The sequence below is a fragment of the Microtus ochrogaster genome, linkage group LG2 (assembly GCF_000317375.1).
Source record: "Microtus ochrogaster isolate Prairie Vole_2 linkage group LG2, MicOch1.0, whole genome shotgun sequence".
NCBI classification, from domain to species: domain Eukaryota; kingdom Metazoa; phylum Chordata; class Mammalia; order Rodentia; family Cricetidae; genus Microtus; species Microtus ochrogaster.
Genome location: NC_022028.1, coordinates 51,810,666 through 51,830,150, shown reverse-complemented (window position 1 = coordinate 51,830,150; position 19,485 = coordinate 51,810,666). Strand labels below are relative to the sequence as shown.

At 52.9% G+C, this 19,485-nt stretch overlaps 1 protein-coding gene across 3 annotated transcripts in view; it reads left to right on the top strand.

Annotated features, from left to right (window-relative positions):
* Positions 1 to 16,844: 16,844 nt before the first annotated feature.
* Armc12 (armadillo repeat containing 12) overlaps positions 16,845 to 19,485 on the top strand; it is an 11,174-nt gene continuing 8,533 nt past the window's right edge. For 2 of the 3 annotated variants that reach the window (XM_005360355.3, XM_005360354.3), the window contains exons 1-3: positions 16,845 to 17,007; positions 17,892 to 18,037; positions 18,287 to 18,421. In XM_005360355.3, the coding sequence (XP_005360412.1) occupies positions 16,845 to 17,007; positions 17,892 to 18,037; positions 18,287 to 18,421 (444 nt within the window). Of the gene's footprint in view, positions 17,089 to 17,891; positions 18,038 to 18,286; positions 18,422 to 19,485 lie in introns of all 3 variants that reach the window. The other variant, XM_005360353.3, reaches the window with a different exon arrangement.

The following is a 19,485-nucleotide window of genomic DNA, read 5'->3' as shown; positions in this document are numbered from 1 at the left end:
AAGGGAAGGCTTTTCTCTCAGGTCCTCTCTGACTTGGCTTCAGGGCTTCTTGGGACAGGACTGGTCTGCATTTGACCTCCTTATAACAAAGTAACACAGCTCTAGACCCTCCAGGACTCCTGCGTGAGTGAACAATTTCTCCCCACCTCGGCAAGCCCTAGATGGACCCTTACTCTCTAACTGTCAGAGCAGGAACAGACTTAGGATGGCCACACGTCTGTACCCTACGTGCAGAACATGCAGGAGACGGCTCTTGGGAAGGTGAGAAACAGTGTATTCAGAGAACTATTCAGGGGACATGAGAAAGGGTTTCAGAGGGGACTTCCCTGGCTAATTCAGGACAGATGAGCACCGCTCCTGATACTTGGTAGAAAACACACACACACACACACACCACAAACAAAAAAGACTTTATAGTCACAAGTTATGATTGATGGATTTTGAGACAGGGTCTCGCTATAGCCCTGGCTGTATATAGCTGTCCTGAAACTCATTATGTAAACCAGGCTAATCTTGCACTCAGAGAGATCCTCCTGCTTCTGCCTCCTAAGTGCTGGGATTAAGGCACAGGCCACCACGCCCCACCTCCAGCTGTGATTCTTGGCCAGAGATCCTCAATCACTCTGACCCTCAGTTTCCATCTCTACAAAATGGATCTAATCTTTCACAATATTCTGGAGAGCTGTACACTGGACTTGCTTTTTTTGTTGTTGTTTGTTTATTTTGGGGTTGTTTGGTTTTTTGTTTGTTTGTTTGTTTTGTTTTTTGTTTTTCGAGACAGGGTTTCTCTGTAGCTTTAGAACCTGTCCTGGAACTAGCTCTTGTAGACCAGGCTGGCCTCGAACTCACAGAGGTCCGCCTGCCTCTGCCTCCTGAGTGTTGGGATTAAAGGCGTGCGCCACCACCGCTTGTTTGATTTGCCGTTTCTGTATGCTAGAAAACACCAAGTTCTTCAACCTTGGGACCTTCAAAAGTGCTGTTCCCTTTGAGGGGAGTCCTGGGCCTCCAGATGTCCGCAGGACTCCTGGGCTCCCAGCCCTCCCTGCTGGACCTGCACCCGCTCAGCTGTCTCCGTGTTCATGTCTCCTGAGTACTTATGGCCCCACATTATCTGCTAATTTGCTTCATTTGCCTGCTTGTTTATGGCCCTAACCACCCAGGATGTAAGTTTCTTGAGAGCTGACCCAGCCCTGGCTGCATTTGGAGTTTGCTAAGCATCTGAGTGGCCTCTGAGCACTTCTGAATGAATGAACAGCTAGTCTTGCAAATGACATTGTGTTTAAGTGACTGATTCTCCCACAGGCCTCCCTGAGCCAAAGGGCAGTAAATGTTCCTTAATAGAGGCCTGGAGAACACTCTGGGCCTGGCCCTCACCCAGCCCTGAAGCTCCCCGGGTACAGGGAGCCGGGAGGCTGTCTGAGCTTCCGGCTGCTCCAGGATAAAGGTCAGCCCTTTGCTGGAACACAAGGTACTGCACCATCTGGGCCTGCCTGCCTCTGGCCTCATCCCCCTGGCCTCCTCAACCTGCACTCTGTGTCCAGCCAGACCAAACAGTGCCTGGTGCCTGCCACACAGCACAGAACTGTCTCATGCCCTCTGTCCCTTGTACCTGGAACAATCTGCATGCTACTGTGCCTAGCCAGCTCTCTGCAGACTTAAGAAGATTTACTTCCTCCAAAGGGAACTTGCCAGAACCTTCTGCTCTGGCCACACCCGGGTCTCTGAGTTCCCAAGGCTTTAGGATGATATGGTTTTATGCATTTTTTCCCCCAAGTTATTCAGTGGTCTTGAGAACAACCACCAGCATCCATGTCTCTAGAGAAGTGGTTCTCAACCTGTGGGTCACGACCCCACAAGGGTCTAACAACCCTTTCACAAGGGTCACATAACAGCTATTCCACATATCAGATATTTCCATTATGATTTACAACAATAGCAAAATTACAGTTATAAAGTAGCAACAAAAATAATTGTATGGTTGTGGTCACCACAACCTGAGGAGCTGTGTCAAAGGGTTGCAGCACTGGGAAGGTTGAGAAGCACCGCTCTAGGGGAAGGCACTATGCCAGCTGCACATAGGAGGTACTTAGTAAAGACCTAGCTTTTGCAGTCTGGTCCCAGAGCCTATGTCAGGTGCCAAAGAAGTGCCCTGAGTTGATAAGCCTGACTCTGGCAGAAGTTTGGGGAAGGGTCATCTGGCCAGAGAGAGGGCTCAGCAGGTAAAGGGCCTCCAAGCCTGACTGACCTGAGTTCAATCTTAGGGCCCATGTGGTGGAGGGAGAGAGCTGACTCCCTAAGCAATGCAGTCCTCTGTCAGTGTGCACTGACTCTCTCTCTCTCTCTCTCTCTCTCTCTCTCTCTCTCTCTCACACACACACACACACACACACACACACACACAAAATGTAGTATCTTAAAAAATACGACCTCAGATAAGAACTGTATAAACAGAACTCTGAGTGAGCTAGAATGGAAAAAGAGGAAGAAGAGTAAACTTAGGGGAAGAAAACGCTGCCTAGAACACAGTGTCCCCCAGAGAGCCACCGAGGACAGGAAGCCAGGAACCAGCACAGAGGAACCACACAGGGGCTATTTGGTGTCTCTACTCCATCCGCTGGGGTGGAAGAGTAGCGTGGGCAGGCCCTGTGGAGCTGTGATTCTCTCCTCTCCTGGGGTGACAGGGCTCTATGAAAGGCCATACACACCACCGGATATAAGACATCCTGGAAGTTTCTTCATCTCTCAGCGCAGAGGAGCCCTGTGACAGGAAGCCAGGCACCTTGACCTTGAGCGAGCACTTTAGCTACCCTGGTCTGTTTCCCAAGCTGCAGGGCTAACAGCCCTCTCGGAGGGGGCTAAGGCTGAGTTAGGACTGCCACGTGGGACAGTCAGAGCCAACGTCTAGATTCTTCCCTGAAGCCCTGCTGTGGACAGTGAGACTATGCTGTGGATCACGCTGCTGTGAGCTGAGCAAAGTAGCCTAAGCCTGTGACCCAGCACTCAGATGACACAGGCAGGAGCATCAAGAGTTCATGGTTCTCCTCAGTTTTTCAGAGAATTTAAGGCTAGCCTGGGCTACAGCCCTGTCTTATCAGGCCATTTACCTCTGAGAGTGAAGGAGGTAACAACAACACATAGTTCAACTGTCCCAAGCTGGGAGCCATGACAGGCAAGCCTGACACTGCAAATCTTCTGCTGATGGTGTCATGAGGACCCTGCAAATGGGTCATTTCATCCTGTCCCATGGGCCAGTGTCACCGATGCTGTGCACAGAGGGTTGTGACAGGAAGGTCATGAATTCAAGGCCAGCCTGGGATATATTGCGTGATCACGTCTATAAACAAATAGTATGTCCAGTTCCAGTTTGCATCTTGGGTAGGGACTGAGTCCTGGCATTGAGATCCTGGGGTGGATCTCTGCCCTCCCTAGGCCCCCACCTCTGCCTGTACCCTGTGACTGCTAGGGCAGACGCTTGAACAGTCCAGATTCAGGGTGTCAACCTCACTTGTCCAGCTGGGTTCAGGGTTATTGCTGAGGTACAAGAAACAAATATGGGAATTAAAAGAGAGGGATGGAGTTGACCTCAACACAGAGGAGCTGGAGAGGAGGGGAGGGGAGGGGAGAGGAAGGGAGGGGAAGGGAAGGGAAAGGAAGGGAGAGGAGAGGAGGAGAGGGGAAGGGAAGGGGGAGGAGAAGAGGGGAGGGGAGGGGAGGGGATGGGAGACCGAGAGAGAATGAACATGAACTGGGGGCTTCCTGAACCCTTCTGGAGTTTGCCTTCACCCTCCAGGATGAACTCACTGGGCTCCCCACTGCTCCATGGGCTTTGGGGACTGGAGACTGACTCTGTGAGCCTTGGGGGGTACTGGGGGGAGGAGGAGGTGGGCAGATGAGAGCCGCTGGTGCTGGACAGCAGGATGCCACTGCTGGAGGAGTATAAATAAGAAACAGCCAGTGTAGGACTGGACAGAGGCCATTTGAAACACACGGTACATTCCGGCCCCAGTGTAACAAACTGTACCAGCCTTCCTGAGAGCTGGGAGCACTACAGAGGGGTGGGAAGACAGCAGAGAAGCCTCCCCCCCTCCTCCCACAGCCCTGGCACCACACAGAAAGCCCCTGTCCCCTGGCAGCCACAGGAAGCGTACCATCCCCACTCACACTCTGTACCAAGTTCCTCTCCCAGCTCCAGACAGGGGTGGGAAACGGGTGAGACTTGGGGGTGGGAGCCACGAGCCTGTGCGAGGAGTAGGGGCAGGCTGCCACCACAGCCCAGGCAGCACAGGGGAGATGGCAGGCATCCTTCAGACAGGGACCCACCCTGTCAGTCACAGCAAGTGAGGGTTGCACAGAAGGTAACTGAGGAAGTGCCTTACCCAAGGTCACACAGCCGGTTGTTCTCGGGGTGGGACAGAGTTATCCAGAACCGGGCAGTGCTGGGCACTCTTGGGTGTAGGATTGTAGGAGTGGCAAGGCAGGGAACAGGCAGTGCCCAAGGACTAAGGGTGGGGAGCCCACAGTCAAGGCTGCCCCCACCATGCTTTGCTTGGCCGTGAGTGGGCGAGGTTTGGGTACAGTCCCCTTCCCAACCTTCCCCAAACTCCCCCTTACATAGCAGAGATAACACTTGTGAAATATTTCGTGTGAAGGCTGTCTGGTGGGGATATCAACTAAAATGAGTCACCTCCACCCCTCCCCCTATTCTCCTACACACACACACACACACACACACACACACACACACACACACCACAAAACCCCAGGCATAGCACCTTCTGGGACCCTTTTGTTTTTCATATCACCCCCTTGTTCCTTGGAGGTTTCTATAGCTGTTACATACTTCAAAAGTCTACCTGTTGGTTTAGGTTAACCATACACACACTGGGTACAAAATGTGTGTGTGTGTGGTTAAATGGTAACCTAAACCTCTTCACCTGGCTAACAAAATGCCCAAGACTCTTTGTGAGTAAAAAAAAAAAAAGCCCAAGGGACTTGGAGGGTTGGAGGGGGAGGGATGAGCTGGGATTGGATGAATGAAGGGTGTGAAGGAGGCCTTAAGAAAAAATTGACTTTGCTTCAGCCTCAAGGCTTTCTAATCCGGTTAGAACTGGGTGAATGAACAGATAACTAGAACAGGAGACAGGCCCCAGGCTGCTGAGCTTTTGGGAGGTGCAAATGAATTTGGGTAAAGGATGGGGAGGGAGGGAGGTTTAGCTGGTGCCTCCCTCACAGGATGGGGAGACAGAGTGCAGGCACCATGACAGACGTGATAGTGATACCGAATCAGGGAGGTATGGAAAGAAGGGAGAAGCCAGGACCTTTGAAAATGTCTATGGGGCTGGAGAGAGGGCTCAGGGTTAAGAACAGTTGCAGCTCTTGAAGAGGACCTGAGTTCGGGCCACAGCGACTGACCGCTACCTATAACCCAGTTTCTGGGGATCTGACGCCCTCTTCTGGATTTGGCAGCTCCCAACAGACAGCAGTGCTCTCTCTCTCTCTCTCTCTCTCTCTCTCTCTCTCTCTCTCTCTCTCTCTCTCTCTCTCTCTCTGTCTCATACACACACACACAAATAAAAATGAAATAAACATTAAAAAAGAAAGCATGCCTCACTTTTCATGACATCCTTAGCTCAGGCTCAGCACACAGTCCCTGGCTTGGGAGAGGAGCCAGCACTTGGTGTTGTCTTTGCAGGACGGTTGAGAGAAATGGTGACTCTCAGTAACACACCAGTGTTTGGGGCTGAACAACAGGCAGAGCCTTTGGGGTCCTCTTGCGCCACCCTGCCCTTGCTCCACCACTCCCGCTCGGCTCTCCCTCCTCTCAGCATCCTGCCAGGGGCTTCCCAAGCTTTCCAAAAAGGCCGGGCTTGGTTGAGGACTCCGGGAATCCCTGGAGTCTCCGTGCTCCCGGATTCTGTGACGGCTCAAGGGTGGGGGTGAGAAAGTGGGAGGCTCCTCCGGGGGGGATCGCTTGAATTGGTCCCCTCAAAGCGGGCTTCGTTGTCACGTGGTCACATTCCAGGTCTCCCAAGTCTGGGTCTGGCGTGCTTCCAACTATCCTCCTGCAGTCACTGGGACTGAACGTTTGCGTGGAGAGTGGGAAGTGGGGGGTGGGGGGCTCTTAATACTTGCCCCAGCTCCCAGCTGTACTCATTCTCCACCAACCCGGGGCAGGGGATGCACCCAGCCTGGGAGGGCAGAGGCGTCTGGAGAGGCGCGGGTGCTCAGAGGCTGGTGAGTGCTCAGGTTTGCTGGGGCCCACCCTCCAGGGGTGCGTTCTGAGAGTCCCTGCGGCCACGGGAGGCTGCGCCATAGCGCAAGCCGCGAGCACAAACAGGGCGAGGAGGCTGGTGTGAGCGCCTGGGCCCGCTGCCAGAGCGCTGGGGCTGGAACACAATGTCCCGGGCGAGAGCTGGCGGGCGGGCGGGCGGGCGGGCGAGCGCGAGCGAGAACAGCCTGACTCAGCAGCTGGGTAAGTGGGTGTGTTCGCCCGCTCCCCAGGATCAACCGCTCCGGCAGCCTGCGGTCAGCAGCCGGCTCCGCGTGGGGAGGGAGGGCGCGGAGCTCCGGGACCTCCACACTGTCGGGTACAAGGACTCCTCACCCCTGCATGAAGCCATCTCCGGACCCTCCAGGCCAGTGCACCGCTGGCCGGTTCAACCCACCTGGGACGAGAGTATCCTCCTCACCGCATCCACCCGTGCAGAGGACCACGGAGCTGCTGGCTACAGGCTCCGTGGTCCCTCCAAGCCACCCACTCTGGAACACCTCTGGAGGTCTCAGAGTGGCTTGTGACTGTTAGTTACAGGGAAAGCAGTTTGCTCTGAGGTTTGGGGGGGTAAGGGGGCGAAGCAAGAGCATCCTAGAAGAATTAAGACAGAGTTCTGCACTGTCCTTGACTGACCCAGAGTGTTCAGTGTCTCTTCCTGTCCCCCTCCTTTCAAAACCACTGGGGCCCTGAAGATTTCCTCCCGGGAGGGAGGGAGGGAGGGAGGGAGGGAGAAGCAGGTGGCCTGGTCCTCTGAAGCCTGAGACTCTGCTTTTTTTGCTGTCCCCACCCTCCCACCTGAAGCCACAGCAAAGGCCCATGAAGCTGGCCACTCAGCCACAAAATTCCTCCTTTGCGCTTGCTGACTCTTGTGGTCTGGTGGGGCCATTGAGAGCATGGCAGCAGGCCAGAACCAGAACGGGGTGGTTCCTTGGGGCGGGGTTGTTTAGTGCTCCAGCCTCCTGGGGTGTCTTCAAGGTACCCCGAGGGACACCCTGTGCCTTAAGAGTGCCAGGACAGGCAGGGAGGGGCTCTGTCCTCTGCCGGATTCCCGGAAAGGTTTTGGCAGACAGCACAGGCTTGGGTTCCAGAGCCTTCCAGGCTGAAGTTTAGGGGAGGGACCCTAGACTGCTGGAGTACCTCACCTGGGCCTAGTGTCCCCAGGCCATCTGATTGCACCATCTGCATGCTCTGTAGCCAAAGGTGAAGGGAGGGGTGCCAACGTGGATCCAGGCTAGGGACCACTTTTCAACACAACACACACCCCATGCAGAAGGTCACTCAGCTGACACTCAACAAACACCCCAGGAGAGAGACAACCTGACTGTCACCTATTCCAACCTACAACCATGTCAGTTCCTGGTGCCTATGTTTGCTGGTGTAAGTGAAATGGTGACCTGGGTACACTGACTTCTCTAACTTCTGGTTCCCCACCAGACACTTCTCTTCACAGCTTCTAAGGGACTGACTTAACTGACCACGTGCCTAGACCCATTGCCCACTGAGACCTGATCCCCCAAACTCCCTACAGTGGTGGGCTAATTTTTAGGGGGGCTGAGGATGAAATCGATGTTCTTTGAGCTAAATCTCTACCCCTGTTGGTTTGGTTTTTTGTTTTTTTTTTTTTTTTTTTTTTTTTTTTTTTTGGTTTTTCGAGACAGGGTTTCTCTGTAGCTTTGGAGCCTGTCCTGGAACTCCCTTGGTAGACCAGGCTGGTCTCGAACTCACAGAGATCCACCTGCCTCTGCCTCCCGAGTGCTGGGATTAAAGGTGTGCGCCACCATCACCCGGCCCCTGTTGGTTTTTATTGAACTGGGTGTTCACAGCCTAACGCCAGCACTGCCTCTTGCTTGCCCAGCTCCAGCCAAAGGAGTAGAGGGATCAGTAAGGAGGTGCCATACTGTGGCTCCTACATAGCAGTCAAATCACCCAGGAAACAACTGGCTACAAAAGCCACTCGCGAGAGTGCGCCCTCTACTGGAGGGGTGAAGAAACCTCATCGTTACAGACCTGGCACTTCCGTGAAATCCACCCATCTTCTGACTGGCAAACTCCCTTTCCAGCAATTGCTCGGGACTTCAAAAGAGATCTGTGTTTCCAGAGTGCAGCTGCTGGTGCTTCGCAAGAAGCAAGTGAAACCTGTCTGGTTAGCCTTTTTGAAGATACCAACCTGTCCATGCCAACCGTGTAACAGTTGGGCAAACAGACATCCAGGAAGCTAGCCTCACCCACAGAGAATGTGCCCCAGAGTCCAGGATGAGGGGAAATGTTCCATTCTCAAAAAATTTTTTTTCTTCTTCCTGTTAGCGGTAGTTCTGAATGTTAGGGTTTTTTTTTTCTTCCCATGGGGTCAAAAGGCACCTGAATATATGATTGTGAGTGGAAAATAAGGGACAGAAATCAGGTATTGGCAGTTTTTCCAATTTCACTTGTATAGGAATTTTTAATAAAAATACAAGATGTAAATAAAGCATTAATGCGGGCAAAGGGGTACAGTGAACACAGTTCAACAGTTCAACTTTATAACCATTATAAATAAACCTGTTAAAAATTTCTGGACAAAAAAATTAAAATGACTGAGCCCTTCGTAGTGGCGGTGCACAGCTTTAATTCAAGCACTCTGGTCTACAGAGCGAGTTCCAGGACAGATAGGGCTATACAGAGAAACCCAGTCTCAAAACAAACAAACAAACAAAAAACCTAAAATAAAAACAAAGCCAAATGAATAAATAAAATCACTGTGTGTGCCTGTGTGTACATGTGTGTATGCGTGCACAAAGTACATGTGTGTGCGTGCACAGGTACACGTGTGTGTGCGTGCACAGGTACACGTGTGTATGAGTGTACAGGCACACGTGTGTATGCGTTTACAGGTACATGTGCCAGTCAAAGTACAGCTCTGTTGTCTGTTCTCTTTTCACTCCGTCAGAGCTGGTGGCAAGCGTCTTTGCCGCTGAGCCATCTCGCTGGCTCCAGTTAGTAACTCTTAATTGATTTCTTTATCAACAGCCTATATTTGATCTGTCACCACATGCCAGATTCTTCACTTTGCTCCTTATGTTTAAAACTGCTATTATTTGTTCCTGACTTTTTCCAGTTCTTTCTCTCCAGCCCTAGAGAGTCCACCTTTGGCCCAAATTGTCCTGCTTTCTGACTGGGAGTTCTCCTTGCTCCTACACACCCTCCTGGAATAATCGTTCCCAAACACCATTTACTGTGTATGCTATCAACTTCAGCCAAGCACTCTGGGAACACTGGGTACTGTCCTGGGTGTTCCCTGATCAGAGGCCTGAGCTCATTCATCCATTCCAGCCCACTGTACTGGGCACAGGCCCCACAGCGAGGGGACACTAGGCATTCTTAAGTGAACAAACCATTCATTTGATCCAACATTCCCCTCACCTCCTTATTCTGTCTCCCGAGTTGGTCTCTCTAGTCCTACAGAGCGTCGTGCCTTCCTGATGCTCACTCAGACCCTGTTTTTAAACATTTATTTGTGTGTGTGTGTATGTATGCATGTATGTATGCATGCATGTATATTTGTGTGTATGTATGTATATTTGTGTGTGTGTATGTATGCATGCATGCATGTATGTATATTTGGTGTGGGTGCGGGTGTGCCAGTCTGCAAATGTGGCAGTCACTGAACAACTTTCAGGAGTCATTTCTCTCCTTTTGCCATGTGGCTCCCAGGACATTAGGTTTGGCAGCGAGCACCTTTGCCCACAGAATCTGTTTTTGCCCTATGTTTCATCTACTTCAGACTCTTCAGAGTTCGGAAGGGGAAGCTAACATCCAGGTTACCCTCAGAGAGTCTGTGCTAAATTGCAAAGACACAGGGCAGTTGCTGTGGTACCTGCTCCTATGAGACAAAGCCACAGAGGACAGAAGACCCAAAGGAGGGGCTGTGGATGTACCTAAGTGCTTGCCTTGCCACACACGTAGGGGGCCCTGGATCCCTCCATCCCCAACAAGGTAAACCCATAATCCCAGCATTTGGGAGGTAGAGACAGGCAGATCAGACGCTTAAGGTTATCCCTGGCTAAATACAGAGTTTGAGGTCAGCCTGGGCTAGAGATCCTGTTTTAAAACAAATAAAAAAATTAAAAAGGGTCTGGTTAGCTCTGAGTCACCAGTTTGGCGGCCTGGCTTTACAACCACCTCCTGACCCACTTGGAAAGGCACCTTCCACAGGAAAGTCTCTAATAATACCAACCCTATTTTGATCCTTTTGAGCAGCCGTCAACATTTTCTAGGTTTTATTGCTTAATTATGTCCTGTGGTATCTTCACGCCATTTCCTTGTAGACTATAAACTCCTTCATGACGGAGACACTCGGCCTTTCATGTCACTTAGCCTAAGAAGGAAACATGACGAGGGGACTCAGACCCACAGGGGTGGGTCCTGTCCTGGCTCCACCGCTCAGCTACTGGGCTAACACTGGTTCCAACACCTAGCTTAATGAACCGCTCAGACTCAGTTCCTACAACTGTCAAAGGAGCTAGAACTACAAGGGGCAAAGGTCACAAAGACCTGAGTGCTGGGAATGAGTTGATAAGTCGTGAGCACACAGGTTTGCCTTCCTTCCCTGAATGGCTGAGGCCTTCCATGAATTACAGAACTATCTTCCCTGATTAGCGCTTATTACAAGAGAAGAGAGGCACTGAATAATTGCATAGATGGTTCAGCGGATAAAGGCGCTACCAAGCCTGGCGACAAGGGTTCGATTCCTTCGCTCCCACGAGGTGGAAAGGGAGAACTGACTCCTACAAGTAGCTGCTCTCAGAGATCCTTTTGCACGTGGTGGCACGCGAGCCCCACCCCCGCAATAAATGTAAAAGAAGAAAAATTACATCGATTCCAGAATCATATCCCAGATGCTAGGCCACTCCACCCGCATTCGTGACAACCTGTGGACAGGAGGCTTGGAAAGAGCAAGACAGTCCCTAAGAATGGGGACAAGCATAAACGTGTGTTGAATCAAAACAAACGAACACAAGTTGTCGCTCATTCATTTTCTCCAACACCAAGCAAGTAAAAAAAAAAGTCAGAAACGCCCCACCCCGCCGCGCCCCCAGCCCAGCCGCACCCGGTCCCAGAGCACCAGGCTGCCTGTAGTCCCTAAAGTCCGCCTGTCTCCAGCCCCGCCTCCGATTGCCTTGGAAACAGTGACGTTTAGGGGGCGTGGCCTCTCTCCATCCTCTCCAACGGCTTGAGCGGCGCCTTAGCGCAACCTGAGGGGAGGGGAGGTAAAGGATGAGGTTATAGTTGCTGGGTCCTCCCCTGCCCCTTAGGCGGGAGATAACTACGCACGCCAGTCCGCGCCCAGGAGAGCGCTCGCCTCGCGATTGCTCTTGACGATCTCGCCCTGGATCTGAGAGTGCGGGCCGGGTCCCCGGGAACCTTTCCTTGCGATCTAGCAAGGTGGAGGGGTGGAGGTGGGTAGGGAGTCTGGAAATAGCAGGCTTGGGTCCCCGAGAACCTCCCCTGGCGATCTAGCGAGAGTCTGGGAATTGTAGGCCTGTCCCCGGAAGCCCACTGCACCCTCCATCCTTGACGCAATACGGGCAGCTCGGCTGGGCGCAGTCGTGTGCCTTCCGGGGCACCCCAGGCTCGCTGCGCGCCCTGGGCGCGGGCGGGAAGGGGTTAAACAAGGTGCCGGCGTGGGGCGCGGCGGGTGTGGAGGAGGGGAGCGGGGAGAAAGTGAGAGCGGGGGCGGGGGGGGGACCGGAGCGAAAGAACATCCTGTGCCGCCGCCGGATGCGAGGGGCGGGGGCGCGGGGGAGGCCGGGCGATGCGCTCCGCCCTGCGCTCCTCCTCCCGGGCGCTGCCGGCTCCCGCGCTTCACGCTGCGTCTCCTGTTCCCCACGCCTTCGCGGGTCATGAGCTGGCCAGAGGGGCCCCTCGGCTCGAGTTCCGCGGCCGGGGTAAGCGCGGGGAGTGTGGGATCTGCTGCGAGGCACGGGCGCCCCCCAGTCTTCTCCTCAGCACTGATGGGGAGGTGTCCCTTGCGCAGCGATAGGATCTGCACCTTCTCTGGCCAATCCTGCTGGCTGCATTTTCTGAGCCAACACCGAAACGCAGATTGTGCATTTAAGGAACCCCACACTGCGGGGATTAGAACCCGAATCGATCGGACCGCAAAGGGCTTTTCAATGAGTGTAGCGAATACTCAAAAAACCCTTAGCTGATAAGGCTCCCGAGAGATAGGCCGCAGAAGTGAAGGAGGCTTACCGAGTAAAGGCCTTTGCCTTCAAGCTTGACGACTTGAGTTCGATTCCCAGATCCCATATGGTGAGAGACCTACCGATTTACGTAAATTGTTCTCTGACCTCCACATGTGTGCCTTAGTATGCGCATGCCCCGCGGGCCCCCCCCCTCCCCCGATAATTTAAAAATTGGGGGAGCCGAACCTGGTGACTTTTAACACAACAATCAAGAGGCAAAGACAGGAATACCTCTTGAGTTGAACTCCTGGACTATCTAGAGTCTGTCTCAAAAAAACCAAAAGTAAGCCGGGCCTTTAATCCCAGCACTCAGGAGGCAGAGGCAGGTGGATCTCTGTGAGCTTGAGACCAGCCTGATCTACAGAACAAGTTCCAGGACAGCTAGGACTGTTACACAGAGAAACCCTGTCTCAAAAACAAAACAAAAAAAGTAAAATAAATAAGTAAATAAAAGTGTTGTGGATAACAGGTTTGCTCTACACCTTAGCCTCAAATTGCTAAGTACTCAAGGATGACTTTGAACTTCTTGATCCTCACCCCACCTCCTGAGAATTTTGGGGTTACAGTTGTGCCCCCAGTCCTGTTTATACCAGCCCCCAAGAGAGCCCGGAGCCTAAGGACAGTGAAACACCCCCACCCACGCTTGGGTGAAAACAATGAGGAAGTAGCTTTGGAGTTCCACAGGTGGACGTGGGCCTTCGGCTCAGGGAATGTGCTTGTGCTTTATCACTAGTGGACCCATCTAAGGGGCCTCCTAGGGGACAGTTAGGCTTGCCACCTGCGCCTGAGCTGTGTGGCTCCTCATCGTGACCAGAGGCGATGTGTACTTGAGGGGACAGGCTGTAGCTTGGTAGGGCCCTTGCCTGTACGTGGCAAGCCCTGCGTTCAGTACATGCCAGAGGGGTATGGTGTTCCTCCTGTAAATCTAGCCTCTGGGGCAGACATGGAATCCCTCAGTTTGCTTGCAAAACTAGCCTTATCTGAATGCCGGGGGTTTGCCTGAGAGACCCTGTCTTAATGAGGAAGGTGGGAGAGAGGGTAGTAGCCAACCCGGCACACCTGGGAAGGAGGGACTTCAAATGAGGACTTGCCTCCATCCGATTGGTCTGGGCCCATGTCTGTGAAGCACCTCCTTGATTGCTGATTGGCTAGAAGGTGCCAGGACTAAACAGGTGGGAGTGGGCTACGTGAAAAGGTTAGTTGACCATGAGCCAAAGACCAAGCTAGAAAAAAAAACGTTCCGTGGTTTGTGCTTCGGTTCCTGCCTAGGTTTCCCTAAATGAAGGACTGTGACCCGGAAGTGGAAGCCAAGTCGACCCCTTCCTCACCAAGCTGGGTTTGTCACAGTGTTTATCACCACAGAAAGCAAGCTAGAATCCAGGATGATTCTAGAAGTCAGCCTTGAGCCTCCACGTGTATACACGCATGTGCACACACACGCCAACACATGTGGTACCATACATGGGCACAGGGACACCACACACACATACTGGAAAACGGAATAAAAGAGAGGTGAGCATTGTGCATAGGCTGTCAAGTGTGCAGAATCAACTCGGTTGGGGGTCAGAAAAGGTGGGAAGGCTGGGTGAGAAGGGTGGAACACGGACCTCGTCTTAAGATCAGCCAGAGTGGCCCTTGAGCCTCAGTGACAATCCCCACCAGGTGGCAGGGATGACGGGTGATTCCACAGCAGCAGAGACTGTGCTCCCCCCTTCCTTGGTTCCTTGTTGTGGGAGACCCTGGAATTGCCTGCCTGAAGCCAGGCAGATCTGAGTGCCCCCGGTGGCTAGGCGATAGAAGAGGGGACAGGAAGATAATGGCTACAGGAGCAGTCCCTGTTCCCTGCACCTAGTGGGTGGTGCCTGCCAGGTCCTGTCTTTACAGCTACTCCCCCCCTAAACTTCTGTCTAGGCTCAGCTCTGGAGCCTTCTGTCCTGGCTCTTCCCAGCAGGCAGGCTCAGCCCTGCTCTAGCACCTCCATGCTCTTGGCCAGCTCGAAGCCCCTCACCTCCACACGCAACAGCAAAGGCTGTGAAGAGACCCTGGTGAGGAGAGAAGACACCTGGGCAAGCTGCCCTTTCTCCCTCCGTGTTAGGAGGACACAGAGCCCCTCATTCCAAACAGTAAGGGCTATGCCTATAAGTCTCTAAGCTGTGACTACTAAGTGCAGGCAGGATGTGACTACTAAGCTGGATGCCCCCTTGAGACTTCCTCAGGGAGGCGTACTCCAGAGCTGCAATCGGAAGCTGGGAGGGACGATTCTTTCTAAGGTGTCCACCTGTTATTTTCAAGCCGGGGTGGGAAGAGGGAAACCCTGTTTGAGAAACAACCTGCCACCCAGGCAGAACATCCATGCTGGAGATCAACAGATGGTCTTGGAAGTTGAGCTTCCCCAAACCCAAAGGCCCAAGCCCAGAAGTGGGCCTCTGCTGCCCTCTAGTGGAACAAAAGGTACTGGAACGTGCCACCCGCCGGCCACTCCAACTTGGCTCAAAGAAAAAGGAACTGGAGAAATTGATATGAATGAGATCAAAATACACAGCCCACACACGTAAAGATGTCATAGTGCAGCCCCTCAATTTAAACAATAAATATGTATTCTAATAAAAAAACAGGAGCTGGAAAGATGGTTCAGTGGGTGGAGCACTTACCATACAAACACAAAGGCCTGAATTTGATCCCCAGTACCCACATAAAAAATTCAGGCACAGTAGTGTGTGCCTATAATCTCAGCACTGGGGAGGTGGGGACGAGAGGATCCTCGGGGCTTGTTGAACACCTGGTCGAGTCAGGTCAATGAGCCCCAGGTTTAGGGAGAGTCCATCTGAGAACAATGACAGTAGCTAAGGTGCACACTGTTCTTGCAGAGGACCCAAGTTCAGTTCTCGGCACCCACATCTGACAGCTCAGAACCACCTATAACTCCAGCTGCAAGAAGATCTGGTGCCTCTTGCCCTTGAAGGCACCTGATTGATGGTCACAAACCCACACACAGATGTAAGCACATAATTGAAAACCATAATGGGGGCTGGAGAGATGGCTCAGTAGTTAAGACCATTGGTTGTTCTTGCAAAGGGCCTAGGTTCAGCCGCCAGCACCTACATGCTAGATCACAGTGCTCTCTAATTCCAGTGCCAGGTGACCGGATCTCCATGGGTGCACGTCCATACATGAAAGCAAAACATTCAGATACATAAAATACAATCAATAAAATACGATGGAGAGAAGCTAAAGAATATGCCTGGTATTAATCTCTGTCCAGCGTATATGCATGCGAACACACGGGCATTTATACCTGCACGTGCATACAGAAACATGTTCACGAGTGCACACACACCTCCCACACACTCCTACAACCCAACAGGCCGGGCATGGTGGGGCACACCTGTAACCGAGCACTTGGGCAGTAGTGGCAGGAGGGTCAACCAAGGTCGTCCTTAACAAAATAGTAAGAAGGAAGCCAGCTTGAGCTATGTGATATCACATCTCAAAAAATTGAAAGCCAGGAGGTGGAGAGGCAACTCAGGGGTAAAAGCACTTGCTGCTCTTCCAGAGGACCCGAGTTTAGTTACCGGCACTCACAACTGGCCGCTCACAGCCCGCTCACAGCTGTAACTCCAGCTCCGGTAGTTCCAGCGCTTTTTTCTGGACTCCCTGGGTACCATATGCATGTGTGTACGGCACACATACACACATGCATAAAACACTGAAGCCAGGTGTGATGTCACACACCTCTAACTCCAGCAAGGAGAGGCAGAGCAGGTAGACCTCTGAGTTCCAGGTCAGCCAGGGTTACACACTGAGACCCTGTCTACAAATATATGATGGGCATATAAAAACAGGCAGTAGGGGGCTGGAGAGATGACTTAGTGGTTAAGAGCATTGCTTGACCTTCCAAAGGTTCTAAGTTCAATTCCCAGCAACCACATGGTGGCTCACAACCATCTGTAATGAGGAGGTCTGGTGCCTTCTTCTGGCCTGCAGACATACACACAGACAGAATATTGTATACATAATAAATAAATAAGTATTAAAAAAAAAACAGGCAGTGACGAGCCCATGGCCTTGCCATGCCAGGAAGTGCAGCCTCTGAGCCCCACTCAGGCCCCCCCACCTTCTACCTCTGGAGTCCCTGGCTTCGTCTCTGCAGCCTCCCAAAGCTGAGTCCTCTGGTCTCTTACTTCCCTGAAGGCCACCCTTAACCCCATCAACTCCTGGGTTTCCTTTGTTGCCTAGGCTCCAATTCTAGTACCCTGGTTCTCGGCCTTGCCAGGGTTCTGGTTCCGGAATGTTCTCTGCAGGTGCCTTGGGCCTAGCTCCCACCTAGACCACAGGGCAGCACTGAAGTCATGGGCAAGACCATTCCCCGGTGCCTGCAGCAACTGGACCTCCGCAAAAGCGTTGTGGGCCTAGCTACAGGCGCCGGGGCCATTTACCTGCTCTACAAGGCCATCAGGGCTGGCATAAAATGTCAGCCGCCCCTCTGCTCCAACTCACCCATCTGCATCGCCCGTGAGTGTCCGGTCCCTGGGGAGAGGGCTCTGCCCCCGGAGACACCTGCTCCTAAGGCCTCCCCTGAGGGAAGGCCCAAAGGTGACTCCTTCAAGCTGCTCTCTCCCATCCTTCTTTCTCTCCTCAGCCTGCCTCAGTTTCCCTCCCCCTCCCCAGCACCTGAGGCAAGGCACTGCTATAGAAGATAGTTGGGGCGGTCCCTGAATAGCAGAACTCATGGAGCTGGGCCCGAGGAACCACCCACTCTGGCTTCCTCCACCCCAGGTATTAAAAGTGGGATCAAGAGCTTTATCTCTTGCTCTCCCCCAGGACCTGGAGCCGGTGAAGGAAGGAAGAGCAGGGACTTTCTGCCCTAAGCTCCCCACTAGGTCATAGGGTACATTTTTATTTTATGTGTTACAGCAGTTTACCTGTGTGGGTGTCTGTATATCACCTGTGTGCAATGCCCAGGGACTCCAGAAGAAGTATCCGATTGATGGTTGTGAGCCACCATGTGGGTGTTAGGAACTGAGCCCTGGTCCTCTGGAAGAGCAGCCAGTGTCCTTAACCCCTGAGCCATCTCTCCATAGGGTGCTTTTGTGCCATCAGGGAAAGGGTGACTTCTTGGAGATGGTTGGTTGTCATCTGCTGGGTGTCTGGCGAGCGAGCCTGTCACGGCTACACACCAGGAAGGTTGTGGTTGTGAACCAATGAGCGAGCGTCAGGACAGAGGGCACAAAAGTCATGGTCTTTGCGCAGAGCCCAGGCGGTGCCGGTGCCGCTAGTGCCTAAAGGGCTGGGCACAGCAAAGCCTTCACTTTAGAGAAGCTTTGCCCTTGGCTCCCTCCTCCCCTCCCCCACTTCCAAGCCCATCTCCTGAACTGTGGGCCTGGGGTGCTGTCTAGGCCTGGCCATCGAGAGAGAGCGCCACGGGCGGGACTCGGGAGAGATCCGAAGACTCCTCAACTCGCTGGAGTGCAAACAGGATGAGTATGCCAAGAGCATGATCCTCCACAGCATCACCCGGTGTGTGTATCTGCTGGAGGCTGAGGTGAGGAGAGGCGGGTGGGGGCGTCCAGGTCGTCAGTCTGCTCCCCTGGCTCACAGCCCACCCCTAACCCCGGGCGTTCTGGTCGTCAGTCTGCCCCCCTGGCTCACAGCCCACCCCTAACCCCAGGCAGCGTCCTCAGACCTGTCCCTCTGGCTGGTGGCCGCAGGGGGAGGTCTCAGAGACTTGGGAGACAGTGGGCCCAGGACACCCGCTCCTCCTGTCTCTCCTGCCTCTCCTCACACGCTCTAGGCCTCGGCTTGTACGACCGATGACATCAGCCTGGTGGGGGAGATGCTGGATGACAAGGACAACAGCGTCAAAATCCAAGCCCTGAATGCTCTTAAAGCTTTCTCTGGAATCAGAAAGTTCAGGCTCAAAATCCAGGTGAGCCTGTCCCCAGGGTCTGGGTCCTTTGATTTGCATAGGGTGAAAGGTCTGGTCCTGTAAATTTGTTTGAATCTGAGTTTCTAACCCAGAAACAAGCGAGGAGGAGGCAGGCACACTCATCTGCACACATCTGAATGACACTGGACACCCGCCCCACAAAGAGCAGAAAGCTCCTCCTAGTCTTAGACACCCAGCGTGTAACACACAGGTGAGGCCTCTCATTTCCAGGCTAGAAGGTGTCTGCCTCCTGACAGGCTGGCTGTGCAGCTAGGGTTACCACCCCTTCCCGCTTAGGCTGGAGGAGGAGCTGAAGGGACGTAGAAGTCACAGCTCCACACCAGCCAGACAGAAGAGAGGAGAAATAGGCCAAGGTCAGGAGAAAAGATGGGAGTTTATTTTCCGCAGGCCAAACCCTATGGCCCAGTCTCTCTCTCGGGCACTCCCCTGTGTGGGAATGGCAACCCAGTGGCCACCAGCTCTGCCACCTCCCTCTGTGGCGCTTGGAGTGGGGCTGAAGATTCCTGTCCCTTAATCCTGGTTTAGTCTTTTCGGTGACCTAAGGGCTCACCACAGGGATGTTTAAAAAAGCAAACAGCAACTGGGGACCCAGCTAGCTCAGCTGGGGGAATCCTGGCCTCAGGACCCCAGAAGCCAGCAGAGGTGGAGGCAGGAGAATTGGGAGGTGAAGTCCATTCCAGGGTCTACGGTCTGATGACTCAGAAAAACAAAACAAAACAACAACAACAACAAAAAGTAAATTCTAAAATATAAGGTCTTTGACCCCAAATTACTTTCTAGCAAAATGTCTCTTCCTCACCAGTTGAAAATGGCTAAGGGCTGGGAGGGTAAACGTGCTGACCTGAGTTCGAAAACTGACCCCCAAAAGCCGTCCTCTGACCCCACGTGCAAGCCAGGGCACACATGTACTCCAAGTCTTACACACACAATAATCACATATTCTTTAAGAAGTAAAAGGTTAAATATTTAATTCACAATCACATATTGGCTGTTTGCAAGACAGGGTTTCTCTGGGTAGTCCTGGCTGTCCTGGAACTCGCTCT